The sequence below is a fragment of the Ziziphus jujuba genome, chromosome 1, assembly GCF_031755915.1.
Source record: "Ziziphus jujuba cultivar Dongzao chromosome 1, ASM3175591v1".
Taxonomy (NCBI): Eukaryota; Viridiplantae; Streptophyta; class Magnoliopsida; order Rosales; family Rhamnaceae; genus Ziziphus; species Ziziphus jujuba.
This window is the reverse complement of record NC_083379.1, coordinates 39,356,459-39,374,421: the sequence shown is the minus strand read 5'-3', so window position 1 is coordinate 39,374,421 and position 17,963 is coordinate 39,356,459. Positions and strand designations below refer to the sequence as shown.

Below are 17,963 nucleotides of genomic sequence, written 5' to 3'. Positions count from 1 at the left end.
TTTGGCCATTGTGTTCGGAACAAAAATTAATTGCCTTGTTTCTTATTTGCTTTAGATTCAAGATTCATTAGGATACCAGTGCAATAATAAAGAGAATATGCATGAGCTTTTTTTTGTTTTTTCGTTGAATATGTTCCCTGTTGTTGTTCATACTTATTGCGAAGAACTCTTTTCAAAGCAGCAGTTCAATATTTTAAAGAAATAAAAACTTGATGATCTTTAAAAACCTTACACGTGTTTGGTCATTGTCTTTTTATAAATAATTTTTTAAAACAAAAAACAAATTAAAAAACATGTAAAAAAATTTATTTTCAAGTATCATTTTGATATAATAAAATGAGTTAACCCAATCAGTAAGCCACTCATACAAATAATTGAAAGTCAGGATTTAAAACATCAGATGGGAGAAATTTATTGTATTAAAAACAGAAGAAAAAAAATATATCATTTAGAGCCCCTTAATTTCTTAAAACATTGCCAAATATCCCTTAGTTTTCAGGCAATTTGGATGTCTTTCTGTTTAGAAGAGAATTCTCAAACTTTTTTCCAATTTATTCCAGCTACAACTAGATAATAACATGATTTTTACACCCTCTGCAAAAATATATAACCAAGTTTGCGACATTTTATTATAACTAATGAAGGAAGATAGCTTGGTTGGACTGTCCTAATGGAATAATCCAACTTTAAGCATGGTAAATAGTAATTTAATTACAGCTTATGTGCTGTCCATGAGCTTAATTATAACAAATTTGTATTTTCAAAAAAAAAAAATCATAACAATTTTTGTTATTCTAAACCTGGAAGAAAGTAAACTAATGTTTGTTGACAATTTTTTTTTTTTTTTAGCAAAAGAATATATATTGCTATTTAACAAATTTCCAACATTAAAGTTTGAAGACTTCCAACGCGTATACGTCTAAGTGGGAAATAGGAGGCGGAAAAAAAAAATTAATAATATTCGTATATGTCTTGGGTCAAGAAAGTAGTTCAAACTGTTAATATATTTTTAAAAGGGTAAATTTTATTTACACCCTTTTTGTTTTGTTATTATTTTATATAAAGCCTATATTTTTAAAAAATTATCATTAAACTTCTTTTAATATTTGATATATATCAAAACAAGTCTATTTACTGTTTTTCTCAGCTTTTACCAATTAATTATAACAATTAAAGCCCAAAAAAAAGTAAAAAATATATATATTTTATGATTGAATAACATTATAGAAGTATTATATTTGATATTTAATCGTTAAAATTAACTTGTGAAAATTGACAAATAAATTTCCTTTTGGTAATTTTTGAAAACGAAAGAGAGGTAAATGATAATTTTTAAAAAATGTGGGATCTAAATGAAATAATAATAAAATTAAATAGAGTAAATGAAACTTTTTCCTTGTAAAAAATAAATAATATAAAGATAAAAATAAAATAAAATATGAAGCTCATCCAACTTGAAGCAAAACAAGGTTAATTTAAATAATGGTTTAGTAATTGGATACTCCTCAAGAACTCTATTTCAATTTGATGTTTAATTTAGTATCCCAGCGTTTAAATCGATGCACAAGTATTACAAACAAATTATAAAAATTAATTGTACTGCTTATACCATTTTGAAAATATAACAATAAATTTATTAATAGTGAACTTTCCTGGATAGCCAAGTAAAATTAAAATCGTTCTGGGATTAGGACTAGGAAGTCGGTTCGTGTATATATATATATATATATATATATGTATATCATTGCCTAGCTAATTCATATCCTTCCCATAATACACTACGCTACACTATACTATCTCATTCACACATGGCATCCAAAGTAGTCTTGAGCGTTCTTGTTTTTCTTGTCCTTGTCTCAACTCAAGCTGAAGGAAACAACAACTTCAACTTGGTCATGGCATCAAGAACCCTCTCCGATAAAGGCTACCACGTAATGTCAATGATCTTCCAAGTGTTCCTCAACGATCTCAATGCTTCAGAACTGTTAACGGGCAATTCGACTCTCACCGTTTTTAGCCCTCAAGATGGTGCTTTCTATTCCTCCAAATACACACAGCCACCATTAACTCTGCTTCAGTATCATGTTGTGCCTTCGAAACTTGATGGCGAGGCTCTGCAATCTCTTCACCATGGTTCCAAGATTGATACACTGCTTCTCGGTCATCCTCTGGTAGTCACTACTCTACCAACAGATGAATACACATCCCTCAACGGAGTCACGGTTACTGAATCGAATATTTATAAGGATGGACGTTTGATTGTTCATGGCGTTGATAACTTCTTTGACCCTGCTTTTCAGACCTTGATATATCCAAGGTACGATGTGAAGAAAGATATCCACAATGAAGCTAGTAACAGGTTTTCTTGGGTGATCAAAGGGTTTAGAGAGAACTTGTTTCCATTACTATCTTTCTTGCTGTTTGGTTTAATTTTAGTAGTGGTTTCACTTAGTACGCCTTTATGGATTAACTATATTAGTAGTAGTATTCATGGAGACGATAAATATGTTCCTCTACAGGGTTGATGAGGATGATGATGTTTACTTAAGATTTGGTACCAATTAGACCTATTTTTTCTGTGATTTTAGTTCTTTTCTTTGTAGTCAATTAAATTTTTTTGTCTATGTTATATTTTTATGCATAATATTATCCTATGTTTCCTTATTCATATATAAATGCACATTAATTAATATTCACTATTAATTGCTATTTGGTCTTTGATTTGTCCTCATTTACATATTAAAATTCACTATTAATATGTTGGAATCTAATTGATTCGTATACTCAAATTGTCGTACATAATAGCTGCCGTATAATTAACTTCATCAATCTTAAATTTATTTGATTTGGATTGTATATTTTTTTCTTTTTTTTTTTTTAAACAACTTGTATCTTCTTTAGATGTTTACCTTTGGCCATTCCTTCTTAATCTATTGTTTTAGGGAGATTCAAAGTGCAATAGACAATATCTTTCCTCCAAACATATCAATTAATCGGTACACATTCACAGGGAAATTCTTGCTTGTTTTATGATTATTTGAACAAAATGAAGAGATATTGGCACATTCACGGGGAAATTTTATAGATTTAATATTGGACCTTGAAATAGAAGTATAGAAAAAAACAAAAAAAAAAAACAAAAAATCCATATGCCAGATATTAGGAAGATTACAAAGTAGTGTCAAATCCCTCGGTAAAAAAGAGTTACATATATACTTGTTTCAACACCTCAACTCTCGGTCGAATTTAAATTTATTAATTAGGGTGCAGTAGCCTCATGCAAATAAGAATTTAGTATCTGTGTGTTTGTGATTTTTTCTTTTTAATTTTTCTAATATATAAATTGTAGTGCTTTGTATACAAGTTGGTCAATGCAAGAGGGAGGTTTTTGTGAGCAACAAGCAATAAAAGTAATTTTATTTAATAATTAACCCAAAATTTAAATGATAACTTGAATTTAGTTTTTTTATATTTATTCTAAGTAGCATATATGTATGTGCTCCAGTTATCCATTATCTATTGCATAACCTTATAAGATTTCCCTTTTTTTTTTTTTTTAACTATACATGAGCACTTTATGTAATGATTTAAAAGTGGCAATTTTCTTTTTTTTCTTTTTTTTATCATTTTACAACAATCCCCCTATCTCAAACCCTCAACCTTTTTCTAGATGTAAATGTGAGTAGCATACTAACTAAATAAATATTACTTGACTAAAAGTAGCATATTATATGATTCAAAAAAAATGATAAATGGAACTTTGTCCACCATATTTTTAAGTATTTTATCTCATGTCCAATAAACAAAGAAAATTGTAATAAAAAAATAAATAAACAAATAAAAAAACTTACATAGGGTTAAAAAAAAAATTCAGACTTTATCAATTTACAATAATATTAAATGAATCTCATCAGTGCTTTCTTATATGATTTATAATAGTAAAAGAGTTAATTGTGCATGGGAATTTTGAAATTTCAGAATTATATGATTTAAACCATGAAATTTAAATTTGTGTAAATTGAATTTTAAAGTTTTAAATTTTTTGCAAATTGGCCCAATTTTCTAAGTTAACTTTGTCAGTAGCTAACACCAGCAGCAAGCTAATATCATAATTTTTTTAAATAATAAAAAAATAACAAATTTATTCTTTTTCCATTTTGTATTTATAATTTTTATTCGGAAAATTGTATCCACTCTTATATTATACAAATTAAGTTTAGCAATAAATTAAATATTTTGGGACTAAAAATTAGACCAAAAATTAATAGTATTTTTTGTGCTCTAACCATTAAAAACAAAATTCGACCAAAATAAAAAAATAAAATTAGATAAAAAATTAGACAAAAGTCAAAAATAAAACTATTGGAATTTCTGGTCTAATGAAAATATAACAAAAATTAAATATAATATTTTTATTTGATCAACAATCAAATAAATATTTTTTTATGCCCAAACCATAAAAAGAAAATAATAAAAAAATTTAAAAACTAAAATTAGACCAAAACAGGGACAAAAATAAAAAAAATAAAATTGAAATTTTTCCTCTTATAAAAATATTTTTATTAGGTCAGAAATTAAATAAAATAACTTTATTAGACCAAAAAATAAAATAATTTTTCATGCCCAAACTGTAAAAAATTAAAATTAGACTGTAATTAGAAAAAAAAATAAGTTTTAATTTTTATGCTTTTTTATTTTTGTCTAACAAAAAGAATAAAAAATAAATTTATTATTATTTATTATTTTTATTATTTTATTTTTTTGTCTAATAATTTATTTTTATTATTTTATTAGACCGAAATGAAAAACCAAAAAAAATAATTTTTATTTTTGTCTAATTTTTTTTTATTTTGGACTAATTTTTTTTATGGTTTAGGCATAAAAATATTTTTGAGCCTAGTAAAATTATTCTATTTAATTATCGTTTTAATAAAAATATTTTATTAAATCAAAAATTTTATTTTTATTCTTAATCTAATTTTAGATCCAAAAATATTTGATTTCTTTGAAATTAATTTAAATAAAATAGAAACAGGTAAATTTTTTCAAATAAAAAACTATAAATATAAAATAAAAAAGTAATGACTTTTTTTTTTCAAAAAATACTGTGCTTTTCTGTTGGAAAAATTAGTTGTGTCATCTAATGACAAAGTTAACGCATTAATCAATTAGACTAATTTGCAATAATTTAAAAATATAAAATATAATTCATGCAATTCTAAATTTTAGAATTTAAATCACAAAATTTTAAAATTTCCGGATATTAATATGCAATTAACACATAGCAATATATCGGTAATATATGGTTTTCTAATAACAATATATATAATTATATAAAATATATTATTTTTTAAAACTGCCTAGGCACATTTGAACTTTATAATATATATAGCCATATATGTTTAATTATATGCTATACCATACGTTATAGTGATGTAATAAATACTATAGTTTTCCTAAATATGGTTTCCGTAGTTGATTTGAATTGAAACTCTATACATATTGAGCTTCCTAATAACACCACCATTAATAGTGAAATTATCCTATTAAAATTATTATAGGATTAGGACTCCGTGCATATATATATATATATATATATATAATTATTGCCAAGCTCTAATGATTTAAAAAGAAGGGAAAAAAAAAAAAAAAGTAGCCTTTAGCTTTCTAATCCTTTCCATCTAATTTTTCTTTTCTTGTAGTCTTTCTATATTACATTCATGTAGCTATAGCTCTTATGGCATCGTCGAAATCATTTTTTGGGGTTGTTATTTTTCTGGTTCTTGTTCTCTCAACCCAAACTGCGGAAGGAAAGAACAACAACTTCAACTTGGCAATGGCATCAAGAAACCTCTCTGACAAAGGCTATCATGCAATGTTGTCCATGATCTTGGACGTGCTCTTCAAGAATCACATGAATGTTTCCGGCAATTCCATATTCACTGTCTTTTGTCCACCCGACGATGCTTTCTTCTCCAAAAATCCACTGCCGCCATTGGCGCAGCTTCAGTATCATGTTGTGCCTCAGAAACTTAAGAGTGGGAATTTGAGCTCTCTTCCTCATGGTTCCAAGATTGATACCCTGCTCCCTAGTCATCCTCTGGTAGTCACCACTCTACCGAATGACAACTACACATCCCTCCATGAAGTCAAAGTTACTCAATGGAATCTTTAAAACGATTGAGGTTTGATCATCCATGCAGTAAATAAATACTTAATGATAATCCCCATCGGGAATGGTTTTATGCCTTTGTATTTTCCAGATCCAATTTCAGATGCGGAGAATGAAAATTACACACAAGTCAGTAATGGATTTTCTAGGCTGTTCAAACATAAAATTGGTTTCTTCCATTATCTACATGGGATATTATTGGTTTTGGGTCTGATTGTGCTTTGTCCTTGAATGTTAAGATAATTGATATGATTTATACAATATATATATATATGTCAGGACCCGTCCAAGATCCTTCACCGGAACCTTAGATAAGCTCTGCCCAGGAAATCCGGCAGAACCTCCCATAAGGGTTGGACTTACCACAAATTTCTTGTACTGAAAACACACTCTATATATATACCGCCGTATTCTTCCACTTTATTACAATTTAATTCAACACACTTCTATATATATACCGCCTTATTCCTCCACTTTACTACAATTTAATTCCACAATAAACAGCACTTCCATAAGTTAAACAGGGAACTAATGCAGTATTTAATAAAATATGTCCAATACAGTATACAGAGCATCATAAAGTACAATTAAATATGAAAGCTATATAACAAAGGATGGAAAGAAATATTACAATAGAAATAAATGAAAAGAAAGAGAACTCCTCAAAATACGACAGCAACGAAGGTCAAGCTCGCTCCGGACAAACGTCTACTAATCTTTGTACCTAGGGGAACGGGTTTAAGAAATATGAGATGCTAATCATCTCAGTGAGTGACCCTATCTACTGTACAATTATAATTGCAACGATAGTCATGGTACACTTGAATAATTGAAAAAAATAAATAAGTAAATAATTAATAATTAATTGAAAACAATATTTTCTCTCAAAACCTTCACCATTCACTACGTTGGAAAAGTTTCCCTTTTAAAATATTTTCGCAAAACCCAATCTTTTTTGCTCCAAAGATCAAGGAATAATTAATTTAATAAATAATTAAATATTCCAAATACGAATAAAATACAATAAAATATAATAAAATAAATTTAGAATACTTGCATTAAAGAAATATAACATAAAATTGAAATTCAATATATAATTCGTAAAATTTGATTTAATAAACTAAATTAAACGGTGTCAAAAATATAATTTAAATAATTATATTCGATCATGTAAAATAAGTGATAGAAATATATTATAAAATTCATTTTGAAATATTCAATCAATCTATATAATAAAAATATGACAAGATGCATTTTAAAAATATTAATTTAAAATAAGGGTCATAAAATATGAATGAATACATTTTAGAAAAATACTAATTGAAAATAGATGATAAAACAATTTAAATACATTTAATTTAAATACAATTTTAAAACTTTAGGATTTGAAATTTATATCAGAAAAATAATACTTAATGCATCACACTATATACCAGTGATGTCCTATGATACCCAGCATCCCGAGCACCGTCCGGTGGGAGGTTAAAGAGAGAAACTTGCATACGGTCGCTTCGGCGTCCCGACAACGCCGCTGCTTAAACCATCAACCCAGCCATGGAGGAGGGCAGCGTATGTGCACCATATAGAACTTGCCTGCCCTCGGTCCGATGGCAACTCACAGGAGACATTATAATTTGCGCGCTCATCCACATATACAGTACAGAAAACCAGTATTGTATGAGTGCGTCTAAAACGAATAACCATATTATTTGAAAAATAATAATTTTTCCAAAACTCACCGTGGGAAACATACAATTTTTCAAATTCACAATCCCACATTATTTCTTTAATATCTCCAGTATAAATCCACCAATAAAAATATATAAATAACTTTTTCCCAAATCATAAAATCAATCAAATAATATTTCAATGGCATAATTCTATAATTTGAAAGCACCAAACTTAAACCAATATTTTTCTTGAAATACTTAAAATCGAATCATGCTCAAAAATAATATTAAAATCCAAATACAATTAATTAAATGAAAACACATTGCTCATGCGTAATAAATTCAATTAAATCACAATAATAATAATCAAGAATTTTTTAATAAACCAAACTTTCATTTAGCATCAATGGGCATATATATATATATATATATATTACAATTTACCACAGTTATAAATAAATTCCACCACATGAGCATATTTTCTAAATATTAAATTAACACAAAATAAATATAATTAATCACCCCAAAATAGTTTTAAAGGTGGGTCACTCATCTCAAGTACGTGTATCAATCGAGATCCTCTGCAGGATCAACTCCACTACCCACACGTGCACCTCAAATATCCACAATACGCAAAACTAATTATTTTAATATTTTAATCAGGTAACTCCCAAATGGATTGTAACACCCCGTCCCGAACCAGGTTGGAATTTTTGCACGTTGACCGAGGTTGACTGTTGACCGTTGACCGAAGGGGTCAAAAGTTGACTTTTTGATCCGATTGGAATTCTAGGTTGACTGAGATACTGTTACGAAGTACACGTTGGCACGAGTCCGTAGACTAGTAGCACGTTGAAAATGGAGCTACGGTTTGAAAGTTATGAGCAAAACAAGTTGAGGTCCAAATTGTCCAATGGGTGCCGGAGTTGACTTTTTATTTATGGGGAAATGAGCTTTGACTCATGCATGGTTGTGAAGTGCTCGTCGATACGAGTTCACAGACTAGCGGCACGCTTAAATCGGACATCCGGTTAAAAAGTTATGGACAGGTGAAGTTTGCCGGATACCGTAATATTTTAATATTTTTAAGTTGATGAACAGTGAAATACCACGTGTCGTCACCTGATTGATCCACGTGGATGAACAGTGTCACACGGTGGCTTTTATTTGACAAAAATCTCGGGGAAGAGAGAGAAAGAGAGAGGAGAGAGAAGAGAGAGAGAGAGGGAGAGAGAGAAACGACCAGCCACCACCGGTTGGCCACCGTCCGGAAACCGGAAAGCTACACGCGCCGGCCACTGGTGAAGCCCAACTCGTGGCGACCCAAACCTCCAATTTTCACGACCGTCGGCAGCCGGACTCGCCCGGATCGAGGCGGCGAAGTTCGGCGGCAATTTTTCCCTCCACCGCCAATTGACCCCATTCCGGCCATTTTCTGGTCACATGCGCCAGCCACCCTTCACCACCTCCTCAAGTCCGGCCTACCCACCAAATTTCACGGCCATCGGACCTCCGACGCACCGGGATCGGAGCGTTTTTCGGCGAGGGGCCGGAAATCTTCAAACCGTGATTTCTCCGCCGTCCGGCCTCCGTTTGCCTCACCGCTGGTCCTGTTGGAACCCTCTCCCCTCGATCTACAAAACCGCCAAAAAAATCTCAGCCAACGGTTGCCGGTGACCGCGGCGACTCGTCGGAAGTTACTGTTCCGGCGAGTACCCAGTCACCCCGCCGATCCCTCCCGACTGTGTTCGACCTCCTGAACCTGAATCCAACATCCTTTTCCGCCAATTCGCGACGGTTTGGGAGAATTGAGGAGTCGAAACCCGAAAGCTTTCCGGCGAGATTCCGGCCACCTCGGGTCCGATCACCGGAAAGTAAGACCGAATCCGTGATCCTCGTCGCTCAAGCTTCGATTCGGTATATTATTCGATTATTTTGGATAACGTTTGTGTTTGACCCCCCGGGTACCGGGTATTATTACCCGATTAAAATATTAATTTATTTGACTATGTGTGGATTTTGTTCTAGGAGCACGAGTGAGTCATGGAATTGATCCCATGGTGGATCTTAGGTTAATTGCGTGCTCCAGGTGAGTGACCCACCTTTGAAAATGTTTATGGGGTAATTAATTGTATTTATGTGGTATTAAATTGATATCTGTAATTGGTGCTCATGTGGCGTATCTTAAATATAATCGGGAAAAATATTATTTTATATATATATTTACCCATTGGTGCTAAATGAAATTTTGGGGTCATTAAGAAATTCCCGATTATTATTTTATTGTGATTAAATGTTATTTATTACACATGAGCAAGTATTTTCAGTAATTGATTGTGTCTGGATTTTATATCATTTTTGGGCAATTAATTATGTTTAATTGGTATTTAAATTATGCTCATGTGGTACAATTTAGTTATGGTTTTATTGTGGTTTAATTTATTTATTGTGCATGAGCAAAGTATATTTCAGTAATAGTCGTATGTGGTTTTAAGTATTATTTTTTCGGGCATAATTGGGTTAAATATTTTATGAAAATAATTGTTTCAATTGGTGGTCTGATTTTATAAATTATGCCCGCGGTATTTGAATTGTTGAACCTCGTATTACGAGAAAATTATGGTTTATTTGTTATCGATGTTTTCATACCGGTTTGTTAAATAAAAATATGTGGGATGATATTTTGTGAAAATTTGGTATATTTTCCACAGTAATTTTGGAAAATGGTACGGTTGGTTTAATAATTGTTTTAGACGCATTCACACAGTATTGGTGTTCTAGTATATGTATATGTGGTTCAGCGCGCAAGTATTATTATTTCACCCGTGAGTTGCCATTGGACCGTGGGCAGGCAAGTTTGATATTGGCCACAACCGCCCCTCCCTTGGCCGGGATGATGGTTTCAGCAGCGGTACTGTCGGGACGCCGAAGTGCCGTTTGCAAGTTTCTCTCTTTAATCTCCCCGCCAGTCGGTGCTCAGGACGCTGGGTATCGGAGGGCATCACTGGTATATGGTGTGGTGCGTCAAGTGTAATTTTCAGATAAAATTTCAAACCCCAAAGAGTACAAAATTATTTATTATAATTTATTGCAGTTCATTTATATTTGGGGTATTTATTTATTTATTTGTTGTTTATTAAATTATTCGGTTCCTTGGTTTTCGGAAAGTACGAACAAAGGGTTTTGTGAAAAGGTTTTAAAAGGGGAACTTTTCCAACCGAGAGAATTGTAAGGGTTTTGAGAGAAATTATTATTTCCAAGTAATTATTATTTACCTACGTTATTACCGTGATATTATATTGTATAGTAGATAGGGTCACTCACTGAGATGATTAGCATCTCACACTCTTAAATTCCGTTCCCCTAGGTCCAGGTTGGAGACGTTGATTGTCCGGGGCGAGCCCAACGTCTCAGTTCGTTGCCGAAGGTTCAAGAAGTATTTCTTCCCTTTTTCCTCTTCATCTTGTATTACTTCTTATCTGTCATGGTATTAATTCCACATTTGTTGTATAACGCTCTGTATACTGTATTGGACGTGTAGTTATTATTTATGCACTGAGTTGCTGTTATTTGAAGTGCTGTAAATTTGTGGAATTAAATTGTAGTAATGTGGGAGGAATAAGGGGATGAATTTTTGAAATGTGTTTTCAGTGCAGGTAATTTTTGGTAAGTCCTACCCTTAGGGGAGGTGCTGCCAGATTTTCCGTTGGAAGGTTCGGTGGTATTTCCCTGGGATCAGAGCTTGTCTAGGGTTCCGGGGAAGGAATTCTGGACGGGTCCTGACATGGATACCCAAGGAAAGAACACAAACGAAAACCAAAATTTATGAGTAATATACTGAATCGAAGCTTGTGAAATGAGGATTACGAATCTGGTCTTACTTTCCGGAGATCGGACCCGAGGTGGCCGGAATCTCATCGGAAAGCTCTTAGATTTTAGGCCTTTGATTCTCACAATCCGTTAAGAATTAAGGAAAGTGAACACCGGATTTGGGTTCAAAGGGTTGGAATTAGTGGGAAAGGATGAGCGATGCAACTAGAAACTCGCCGAAAAGTCGATTTCCCGATGAGCTGCCATGGTCACCGGAACTCGTCACCGCCAGCGGCGCGTCCGGTGGCCACTAGTCGTGATTTTTGGAGGAAATGCAGATCGAAGGATGGGTGAACGGATGGGACTGGCGGTGAGGCAAATAGAGGCTAGAATAGGGAGAAATCTAGGTTTGAAGAAGTCGGGGCCGCCACCGGAAAAAGTCTCGATCAGGGCGCGTCGACGATCGGTTGGCCGTGATTTTTGGCTGGCCGGTCAGTTTTCAAGTGTACTTCAAGGTAGGGTGGTGCGTGTAAGGAAAGGGTGGCTGGTGGTGGTCTCTGCTCTCTCTCTCCTCCCCTCTCTCTCTTTCTCTCTCTCTCTCTCTCTCTCTCTCTCTTTGGTCACCGGCTCACACACGGGTTTGAGCCAATAAGAAGCCATCCCATGGGTGCCACTGCACACTCACGGGAAAGGCTGAGGGCTTGACACGTGGCGCTCATTTTCCACAATAAAACCATTTAATTAAAAATAATATAAAATAATAATGTATCAAAAAAACTTTGCGAGTCCATAACTTTTTAACTGGATGTCCAAATTAGGCGTGCCGCTAGTCTATAGATTCGTATCGACGAGTACTTTACAACCATATAAGAATCAAATCGAAATTCTACATAAATAAAAAGTCAAACTTGGCACCCTTGGACAGATTGGACTGCAACTTGCCTTGCGCATAACTTTCAAATGGTAGCTCCGATTTCAACATGCTAGTAGTCTACGAACTCGGGATGATACGTACTTTGAAATGATGCCTTGGTCAATGTAAAATTCCATCCAGAACAAAAAGTCAAATTTTGACCCTCTCAGTCAACAATTAACCTCGGTCAATATGTAAAAATTCCGACGTACTTTGGGACGGGGTGTTACATATATATATATATATTTTTTTTTTTATTTTTTTTTATTTTTTCGGATTAAAAGCTTGTAAATAGTACAATCACTCTGTGATGGCTGTTAAATAATAATTAGAGCTTGAAGATTTTTCTAGGAAAAAAGAAAAATGAATGTTGTAATGGCATGTTAATTTTTAAATTCTATATATGGTAATCGAATGAGTTTGATGAAGCTTCAAAACTAACTTTTAGAAATTTATTTTAGAAATTTTAATTCTACTCAAAGGAAAAGAAAACTATATCCTTATCTACTTTTATGGATCAAGAGTTGTAGAATTCTGCTTATCATATTCAAGTCATAACTTATTATTTCTACTTCATATGCGGGTCATCAATTAAACATATATAGGTTAATTTGATAAACATCTCAATTCTTCAATTAAAATCCAAATTTTATTAATTAGAGTTCGGCTACACAAGTCTAATAACAAACTTCACAATATTTTTCAACAAACTTCAAGAACTAGCTACTGAGAATTTTATGTTTGTTTTTTCATTCCTAATAGATTGGATTTCTATTTAAATAAGTGCATTGCTCAATACAAGAGGAATGCAAAACCTACAACTTAACACTGGGAATGCACAATTCCATGAGTATAATGTAGATTGATGTCCTTGAGCTCAATGTTTTGGCAAGGTAGTCTGCCTAGGTTCATGTTGTTCCTAAAAAATGTTCCCCTGCTACCTGCAGTCCATTTTAAATGAATTCAATGTGTTTATATGTACAAGGTCCTTTCAATTTTCCATCTGGATAATTAAACATCTAGCTAATGCTAATTTAGCAATTTACTCTCATCAAATAAAGTTTTTTTCTTTTTTTAGTGATTAAATGTATAGTGTGGCTTAGTTATATATCCATGGACATAATATTTTAAGTTTGTACAGTCCAAAAACGATTTGACAATGGACTACCCTCCCCTGAATCCGCAACATGAAATCGAACCATGATATGCATGTTATTCCTGTTTTTTTAAGCATGACATTTTCTAATACATGAGAATTTGCAGCAAATTAATTAGCATATTTCATATATATATATATATATATCCACAAATGCAACCTTAATTTATACGTTACGTGGGAAGCAACTATTATTAGTTGATAAATCTAACATATATAACAAAGCAAACAAAAAGTACACATATAAGGACGAGTTTTTAAGTTAGAAACATTTTCTTTCTTTATGTACAGTAATAAGAAATCTGAATTTTCTTTTCTTTTCGCTTTTTTGGAATAAAATTATATTACATTTTTGTGAAGTCTAATCAAAATAAATGCTATTTAAGTTTAGGTTGGGAGTCCAATAGAATTCTAATCCAATAAGGTTACTCAAGTTTTCAGAATTTGTAGTGATATAGAACTCTAATCCAATACTAGTAATTCAGAGTCCATTAGAACTCTAATACCAATAATAATTCTAATACCAATAATAATGTTACTTGTATTATAAGTTTCCAAAATTGGGATTCCATCTATATATATATATACATGTAGTCCGTCTATGGTGCGGACGATCCTCATGCGGACCACAGTATTGGTGACGGTTTTTCATAGTATTGGTGACGATTTTCTAAAAAACCGTCGTTAATACTATGAAAAACCGTCACTAATACTGTGGTCCTCATGCGGACCGTCCTCACCATAGAATTTCCGTATATACATGACCAGTTTTCCAAGTCACAACTCTCATATCCTTTCCTAACAAATTTCTTTGTGTCTTAGCTTTCCGCTGCGTTAATATTGAAGCTAAGCTCCCATGGCATCCAAGTCGTTGTTCTGCGTTCTCCTTTTGGTGGTTCTTCTCTCAATCCAAGCTGAAGGAAACAATAACTTCAACTTGCCAATGGCATCAAAAGCGCTCTCTGACAAAGGCTATCATGCAATGTCCATGATCTTTGACCTTTTTTCAAGACTCACGATGTTTCCGAGTGGTTATCCAGCAATTCCACGCTCACTGTGTTTTGTCCTCCCGACGATGTATTCTTCTCCTCCAAATACCCATAGCCACCACTGACGCTGCTTCAGTATCATGTTGTGCCTCTGAAACTTGAGAGTGGGGATTTGAGTTCTCTTCCTCATGGTTCCAAGATTAATACTCTGCTTTTTGGTCATTCACTGGTTGTCACTACTCCACAAAGCGATGAATATCCAATATCCCTTAATGAAGTCAAAGTAACCAAATGGAATCTTCATAATGATGGAGGTTTGATTATCCACGGCATTGATGACTTCTTTTATCCTGCTTTCCAGGCCTTATATATTCTTGGTTCGATATGAAGAACGAAGATACCCACTAAGAGTAGTAAGTGGATTTTCTTGGGTGATAATAGAATTGACAGATTATTGGTTTTTGCTATTAGCAATGGCTGTGGTTGGTTTGGGTATTACTTTTGTTGCGATAAAGATGATGGATATGAAAGTATACTTGATCATGTTCTTGATGTTAAACATGTTTATCTTTGGTAAATTAGTTCAATTAAAGGTGTAATTAGGGTTTTGGGGTTTAACTGTCTTTAATTATTTACTTCAATTTCAAGAACCAAGTTTAGTTTGTTGATTCTAAGCTGCTATTGTTATACTGTCACAGAGGAGGTTTTAATAAGAATTGGTCAGAGAGAGAATTGAAGAGTGGATGGATGTAGTCTTATTATAGCCGAACCACTGTAAACTTTGTATCCTTTTATATTTTTATTTCTATGTTTTAGATTTAAGATTCATTGATTATAAAGAGAATATGCATGGGCCCTTTGAACATATGTCCCCTGTTTTTTTTGGCTGAATTTATCCCCTGTTATTGTTCATAATTATTGCGGAGAACTGTTTTGAAAGCAGTTTAATATTTTAAAGAAATAAAAACTTAATGTTCTTTGAAAACCTTACATATGTTTGTTCATTGTCCTTTTATAAATAATTTTCAGAAACAAATGAAAAAAAATGAAAAAAAATTACAAAACATGGAAAAATATATATATATATATATATATATATAGATTTTTTTTTTTTTCAGGTACCATATTTGAGATAAGTACTTAGAGTCCCTTAATTTCTTAGAACAAAAGAAAAATATTCATTCGTAATTTTCATTTTGGAATATGCTTTCATAATAAAAGAAAAACATTGCCAAATATCCCTAAGTTTCAGGCAGTTTGGATGTTTTGCTGCTCTAAAGAGAATTTTTCCTAGACTTTTTTCTTAGTTGTTTTGGCTACAACTAGAAAAGCACATTGATTTCTACATTTTGTGTGTGTGTAAGTGCCCATGACTTCTCTAATTACACAAAAATATAGCACCAAGTTTGTGACAATTTGTTGTAACTAAAGATAGCTCAGCTGAACTGTTAAGCATGGTAAATAGTGATTTCATTAAAACTTATGTTCTTAATTATAACATTTTTGTATTTAAATAAAAAAAATGATAACAATTTTGTTATTCTAAACCTGAAAGCAAGTAAACTAATGTTTTTTTACAATTTTTTTTTTCTTTTCGAGCAAAAGAATATATGTATGTTGCTATTTAACAAATTTCAATATTGAAGTTTGAAGACTTCCAAATCTCACATATGCCTTGCGTGCCTCTCAAGAAAGCAATTCGAACTACTGAATATACTTGTGAAAAAAATTTATAAAGATAAAAATAAAATAAAATCTGAAGCATAATTGTCCTATTTGAAAGCAAAACAAGGAAAATTTACATAATGGCTTAGTGATTGGTCTCTTCAAGTACTCTGATTCAATTTGGTGTGTAATGTAGTATCCTAACATGTAAATAGATTTACAAGTATAACGTACAAATTATAATAATTAATTTCTTCCTATACCATTTTGAAAATATCACAATACCATTAGTAGTAAACTTTCCTGGATAGACAAGTAAAATTAAAATCATTATAGGAAGAGGACTAGGGAGTCGGTTCGCGTATATATATATATATATATATAATTGCCTAACTAATTCCTGTCTTTCCCATAATATCCTTAATTACACTATCTCATACACACATAGCATCCAAATTAGTCTTGAGTGTTCTTGTTTTTCTGGTCCTCGTCTCAACTCAAGCTGAAGGAAACAACAACTTCAACTTGGTCATAGCGGCAAGAACCCTTTCCGATAAAGGCTACCAAGTAATGTCAATGATCCTCCAAGTGTTCCTCAACGATCTCAATGTTTCAGAACTGTTAACTGGCAATTCCACTCTTACTATTATTAGCTGTCAAGATGGTGCTTTCTATTCCTCCAAATACACACAGCCACCATTAACTCTGCTTCAGTATCATGTTGTGCCTTCGAAATTTGATGGCGAGGCTCTACAATCTCTTCACCATGGTTCCAAAATTGATACACTGCTTCTCGGTCATCCTCTGGTAGTCACTACTCTACGAACAGATGGATACACATCCCTCAACGGAGTCACAGTCACTGAACTAAATCTTTATAACGATGGAGGTCTGATTGTTCATGGTGTTGATAACTTCTTTGACCCTGCTTTTCAGACCTTGATATATCATGGTACGATGTGAAGAAAGATATCCACAATGAAGCTAGTAACAGGTTTTCTTGGGTGATCAAAGGGTTTTACAGAGAACTTGTTACCATTACTACCTTTCATGGTGTTCGGTTTAATTTTAGTATTGCTTTCGCTTAGTACTTCTTGCTAGACTAACTATTTTAGGAATAGTAGTCATGGAGACGATAAATACGTTCCTCTACAGCAGGGTGCATAGGAAGTTGATGATGAGGATGTTTAAGATTTGGGACCAATTAGACTGATTTTTATGTAATTTCAGTTATTTTCTTGGTAATTAATTAATAATTTTCTTTTTGTCTATGTAATATTTTTATGCATAATATATCTTTCGCTCTGTTCTCTAATACATACACAAAGGCATGTTAATACTCACTATTAATTGTTATTTGGTCATTGATTTGTCTTTCTTTAAAGAATTGTGATTGTAAGGATAATATATACTAATATGTTGGAAACTATTAATGGATTCTCGTACTCAACTTGTCGTATATAAATAGCTGCCGTATAATTAACTTCATATGTACTACCCCGTCCCGAAGTACACCAGAAATTTCTCAAATTTGACCGAGAAGGGATCAAATGTTGACTTTTTGCTTCCGGTGGAATTTTACATTGAC

At 32.5% G+C, this 17,963-nt stretch overlaps 1 protein-coding gene across 1 annotated transcript; it reads left to right on the top strand.

Annotated features, from left to right (window-relative positions):
• Window positions 1–1,808: 1,808 nt before the first annotated feature.
• On the top strand, window positions 1,809–6,175 carry LOC132800462 (uncharacterized). Its single transcript, XM_060814154.1, has 2 exons — window positions 1,809–2,352; window positions 5,727–6,175. Exons 1-2 carry the CDS (start codon window positions 1,809–1,811, stop codon window positions 6,173–6,175), a joined length of 993 nt encoding a protein of 330 aa, XP_060670137.1.
• Window positions 6,176–17,963: the final 11,788 nt, after the last annotated feature.